This window comes from Nanorana parkeri, unplaced genomic scaffold (genome assembly GCF_000935625.1).
Source record: "Nanorana parkeri isolate BGI_ZX_2015 unplaced genomic scaffold, ASM93562v1 scaffold2639, whole genome shotgun sequence".
NCBI lineage: Eukaryota > Metazoa > Chordata > Amphibia > Anura > Dicroglossidae > Nanorana > Nanorana parkeri.
In genome coordinates this window covers 80,790-86,724 of record NW_017308907.1, presented here as the reverse complement: position 1 = coordinate 86,724, position 5,935 = coordinate 80,790, and the positions used below count along the sequence as shown (strand labels likewise).

Sequence of the window (5,935 nt, the reverse complement as noted above, 5' to 3'; positions counted from 1 at the left end):
GACCACCAGAAATATTTTGAACAAGGTCCAGGAGATACAAAGTAGAAGACAATGTTTGGTCAAGGTAAGTTTAAAAGCCAAACACAAATATATGAATACAATCAAGAGACTACAACCTATAGGAGAGCTCCAGAGATATCTCTGCAAAGGGCAGTAGGAGGTAAGTGCAATGTGTTCATTACCATTACCTCCAGCTGTCTTTTCTGGGATCCAGCTTTCATAAACTGTGCAGAGAGTGCAACAATACCATAGGTTCAATTACTTTAGTAAATGTACTTTCTACTCCCTGTCCCAACTAATTTTTGAATGGAAATGGTCCTGGAAAAGTCCATACCTGAGCTAGCCAAACTTCATCCCTCCAAATTTTATCATTCTTCTACCTCTGGGAGTCTTACCTGTGTCTGTCAGTCTTGCAGTGCCTTATAGGATTTGTAGTTTTAGCACAGGCAGAGGGCCGACGTTTTGCTACCCATGGTCTACAGTATTGCCATCTGCAACAACTAATTCCATTAATCAATAGGGTTGATTAGACATGTGCGATTCGTTTCGTTCCGAATCAAAATTTGTACGAATTTTACAAAATTCGGACATTTGGAATTTCCAAATCCCAATGCATCTGAATGTGTCCGAATCTGAATTTCCGTTTCCGAATTTTTGGACCAACAACGAAACTGAATTGGACATGTGACTTTTCTGGCCAATCAGATGTGTTTTTAGGTATAATGCATCCAAATGGTTCTGAATACTAATTTTCATCACAGCAACATGGGGGCCACATACAGTATATGCATATATTACTAAAGCTGCGGCTCCTAGACCAGAATGGCATTCGGGATCCGAATTTCCAAATTGCATTCGGGAGCTCCCGCATGCCATTCGGGTCTGGGAGCCTCAGCTTTAGTAATATATGCATATAGCTCACAGACCCGAATGGCATTTGGGAGCTCCCGAATGCAATTCGGAAATTCGGATACCAATTGCCATTCGGGTCTTGGAGATTCAGCTTTAGTAATATATGTATATGGCTCCAAGACCCGAATGGCGTTCGGGAGCTCTCAATGCACTAATGTGCATTGTGTAAATTTTCTGCATAAATCATTTAATACATATCTGTAAAAAAATAAGTCAAGGCGACTTGACTTGCTGTATTTTTCTTGAAGACGTTTCACTGGACATCCGGCCAGCTTTCTCCATTCAGAATGAATTGTATAAGTCATTCTGAATGGAGAAAGCTGGTCGGATGTCCAGTGAAACGTCTTCAAGAAAAATACAGCAAGTCGCAAGTCCAGTTGCCTTGACTTTTTTTTTTTTTTTTTCCAGAAATACCATGTGACCTGGATGAATGAGAACCTTCACAGTTACTACAGTGATAGCAACATTGATATGCTCATTCTCCCCAGAATTGTAACATTGTATCGCCTTACAAACATGTATTTATTGCCTATAATACTCAGCTTTTTTTTTTTTTTTTTTACAGATATACTATGACCTGGATGAATGAGAACCTTCACAGACACATTTAATACATAATGATTGTACTTTCTCTAAATTATTTGTTCATTGATATTTCCACCTAGGACTTCAAAAATGAGAGGAGGATCATGACTTTCTCAAGCTCTAGAAATGTAGAAATGAATTCCTATGGATCATTCTATTAGGACAAGCTTCAAATACTTGCCAAGAAGCTCCCCAGACATGAACCTACACAATTATTCATTGCACATGGACTTCATCATGGTGGGATTTTCCAATTTCCCCGGCCTCGAAATCTATTTTATTGTGTTTTTTGTTCTCTCTTATATCACCACTTTGATGGCAAACTCATTCCTGATCCTTCTCACATATGTGAGCCCTTCTCTGACGTCACCCATGTACTTTTTCCTGTCTAATCTGGCCTGCCTGGATATCGTATACACTTCCACTACTTCACCCAAACTCATACATATATTTGTTATTGCCAATAGTTCAATAACATTATCGGCATGCATAGCGCAGTATACGCTTTTTGTTGCCTTCACGTCTACGGAGTATTTTCTTCTCACCGTTATGTCATATGATCGCTATGTGGCTGTCTGTAGGCCTTTGCATTATTCGGTTCTCCTAAGCAGGACATTCTGTAGAGCAACTTCTGTGAGTATTTGGATAATTGGATTTATCGCCTCTGCGCCTATTGCTGTTGCAACCTCTCAGAATTGCTACTGTTCCTCCAATGTGATTAATAATTTCTTCTGTGACATTGCCACCTTGCTGGAGCTGTCTTGCACCAGCACAGCCGTTACCCAGAATATCATATTTGTAGAAGGAGTTTTGTTTCTGACAACCTGCTTCCTGCCCACTATAATCTCTTACATCTTCATCATCTCAACTATCGTTAAGATAAAGACTTCAGAAGGGAAACACAAAGCCTTCTCCACCTGTACATCCCACCTGACCACTGTTACTTTGTTCTACTCTGTCATCTTTGTTCTGTATATGACCCCGAGGTTGGCTGTCACCCAAAACCAACGCAAAGTGATGGGTGTCCTCTTTGCCAATGTCATTCCCATGCTGAACCCACTAATATACAGCCTGAGAAACAAAGATGTAAAGGATGCATTGAGGAATATAAGGAAGCACGAGGTATTTAGGCAGTTTATCAGCAGTTAATGATTAGTGATGAGCGGGGAGATTTTACTAAAAACTGCAAAATGAATTTACAAAATTGATTGAATTTTTTAATCTTTTGCTTTTTCTCACCATCTGTTTTTTTTTTCCTTTCTATGAAGAAGAAAATATAAAATAATGAGGTTATTGGTGGTCTCATTTCGACACAAGAGCTGGTCCAGGAGCCATTTAAAGCCCATTACACCCTTCAAAACCACCAAATACCCACATAATTTTACCTTTCCGATGGACTCCTATTCAATTCGTGAAAATGAAAACATTTTAATAATATCTTCAGATTATTACCAAATGTTTTTGGAAAGGAAAACATACAATTGATCTTTTACCTATTAATCACGCTTGATAAAAATGAAGGGGCAGTTATGGCACCCATCACCATGGAGACAATACATGCCAATGGGAGAGGGAGGGCCATCCAATAAAGTGAAGACACCTTTTAAATCAGTGTATAAAGAGTGTATATAGTGTCAGTTAATCATCGGTGACATACTTATTTAGGGCCCATGAAGATGGTGTTTTTATACAACCCCCAAGGTCATCATGAAAACTTGATCTCTTACATCTTACATGAAAACTTCCAATTAAACTTTACCATTTACACTTTACCTTTTTTTGCATAATTAATCCAAATCATACATATATACATTGTCCAACTAAGCATTTCTTTAAATTTTTGCCCGAGCACATGCAGTCATCATGTTTCTGAACAGCTGACTCCAACTCCCTCAGCTCTGCGTCACTGAACTTCCTGTCATTTACAAGATCGCAAGGGGCAGAGCAGTCTCCAGTAGGTGTTCATCTACTAGCTTGAAGAAAGGAGGAAGGAGGAGTGGAGGTAGGGTGCAGGGGAATGGCTTGCCTTGCTGTGCATGTGTTTGTGGGGACATACACAGCTTACTAGCACACACGAGGGTGACTGCAAAGGACCCTGCAGGGGAAAGGAGCCACCCTAAAACAGGTTATCAGGACCAGTGCTCGGGAACACGCTGATTCTGCAGGAAGCTAAAACGTTTAAACATCAAGGAGCAACAGCCATTGTGAGTGATTTCATCAGCATTTGAAATAGCTTAAAAATCTTTTGACTTTAATATAAATTAAATACTAACTAAAGATGTCTCTTTCTAGATAGAGTGGAGAAGAGCTCAAATCCCTTCCTGGTTTTTATTTTCACTTGTAACCACATTGGGGAGATTGTTACTCACTTTCTGTCCCTGTGACACCCATACAAGAAATGGTGTGGTGTCACTCCGATAGAAAGGTTCAGACAGCAAGAAGACTGTGAAAAGTTTTAACCCTTCCTCTCTCTACCAAAATGTGTTGTTTTCATCTGTAATGATTGGGATTCATTTCCTCAGTAGGGACACAGCCAGTAATAAAGAAAACTGAACTGATGTTTAAAATATTTACTGCAAAAATAAAATAAGAAGTTTTGGTTTGGAAGCACCTTTAGATTCCTCATTGTTCATATCTCAATGTGGTGGGCAATTGTAAGTTTGGAAAGGAATATGTTTTAAGGTTCCCAGGAGACTCTTTTATCTAATAGTAGACAGCAGTAGTGGCTTAGTGGTTAGTACTTTTGCTTTGCAGCCTTGGGAGTCCCCACTTCAAATCCCAGTCAGGACACGATCTGCAAGGAGTTTGTATGTTCTCCCTGTGCTTGAGTGGGTTTCCTCCGGGTACTCCGGTTCCTCCCACATTCCAAAGACATGGAAGGTTATTTGGCTCCTGTCTAATTCAACCCTGTGTTATATGTTAGATAGGGACCTTGGATTGTAAGCTCCTTGAGGACAGGTACTGATGTGAAGTGCAGTATGTAAATTGTTAACTCTATAGAAACACCTGTAATAAATAATATTATGCTGTTTCAGCCTTTTGTACTATTTAAGAACTGTAATGTAACAGATGTATTTGGAAGCAAAACTCCACAATTTTCTATAATTCCCAAATTTTCTTGCAACCCTGGCGGCTGTCAGGAGCATGCAGTACAGCCAGAACACCATCAGGTGCCCCTTTGGTTTCTGGGCTGGATAGGGGTAATTCCTGAGTCCACCAGCAGGACGTCTTGTCACCTTTACCCATCCTGACTTGCACCCTCTTGCTGTCCTGCCTTCTCAACTGATCTCACCTTCTCTTCTTCCTTTTACCCTTTTCCTTTGGTAGTATTTTTGTATATAGTTAGGTAGTTAGTTTCTCACTCTGTACATTTGTTACACTGATTTGGTTATTAGTAGTGATGCACCGATATATCGGAGACCGATACATATCGGCCGAAAATAGCTCTTTTGGGGAAATGCCGAAACAACAAAAAATTTGCAGATAATGACCCACCTCCCCTGCCCGAACCACAGTACAAGCTCCAAACACTGCCCACCAATCTGAATCCCTCGCCACCTGCTGTGACTGTGCCCAGACCCCACTCGGACTGACTCTTCTGTGCGAGCGGCGAAAATCCTCCTGTCCTGTACAGTGCAGGTATATCAATATTAATACCCAGGAATAGATGGCCACATTGAAAATGAGGGATGGAGGCAGTGGGGGGTTTAGTGGGGTCGGCACATGGCATAGCTATGAATTCCTTCAGGCCCTCTCCTCTAATCCGCAGTTATTTGCTGTGCTTACGGGAGATGGTGGGGTGTGAGTGGGGTGGTCTTGGGAATGGGGTGATGTGGGGGAGCGGAGTTACCTCCACAGTGCAGCAGACGTCCAGGCTGGAACCAAGTAAATGACAGCTGCCGGCAGCAAGATTATGCTGCCAGGAGCTGATTGTAAGCACAGCAAACATTCAAGGTTGCAACATTCAGCCGGCTATTGCTATTTGAAATAGCCAATGGCAGGCTGGTTATTGCTCCCAACCACTATGGATCAGAGGAGCAGACCTGGTGACACTAGGGGTTTAATATAACCCTACTGTCGCATTGAAGAGAACCTGTCACCTCCAATGTGCTATCACATAGGGGGCTTGCGAGCCCCCTATGTGATAGCACATTGGAGCCAGGTACAAACACTCAGTGATCAGCCAGGTACAAACACTCAGTGATCAGTGAGTGTTTTTAGATAATTGAGGACATGGTATGTGTACTATATCCTCAATTATGAATGAATGGGAGTGATCTACATCTCCTCCTGTTCATTCATAGTTGTAGTTATAGTAAACATACCATGTTATCAATGAACAGGAACACTCAGAGGATTCCTGTTCATTGATAACACGGGGATACAGAAAAAGAGATTGAGGGCTCTGTGTTCTCAATCTCTTTTTCTATTTTAAAAG

At 41.2% G+C, this 5,935-nt stretch overlaps 1 protein-coding gene across 1 annotated transcript; it reads left to right on the top strand.

Annotated features, from left to right (window-relative positions):
- The first annotated feature begins 1,695 nt into the window (after positions 1–1,695).
- On the top strand, positions 1,696–2,646 carry LOC108802065 (olfactory receptor 2G3-like). Its single transcript, XM_018573956.1, has one exon. The coding sequence runs from the start codon at positions 1,696–1,698 to the stop codon at positions 2,644–2,646; it is 951 nt and encodes a 316-aa protein (XP_018429458.1).
- Positions 2,647–5,935: the final 3,289 nt, after the last annotated feature.

Coding starts and splice junctions, on each gene's coding strand:
- LOC108802065 (XM_018573956.1), top strand. CDS start 1,696: ATGAACCTACACAATTATTCATTGCACATGGACTTCATCATGGTGGGA.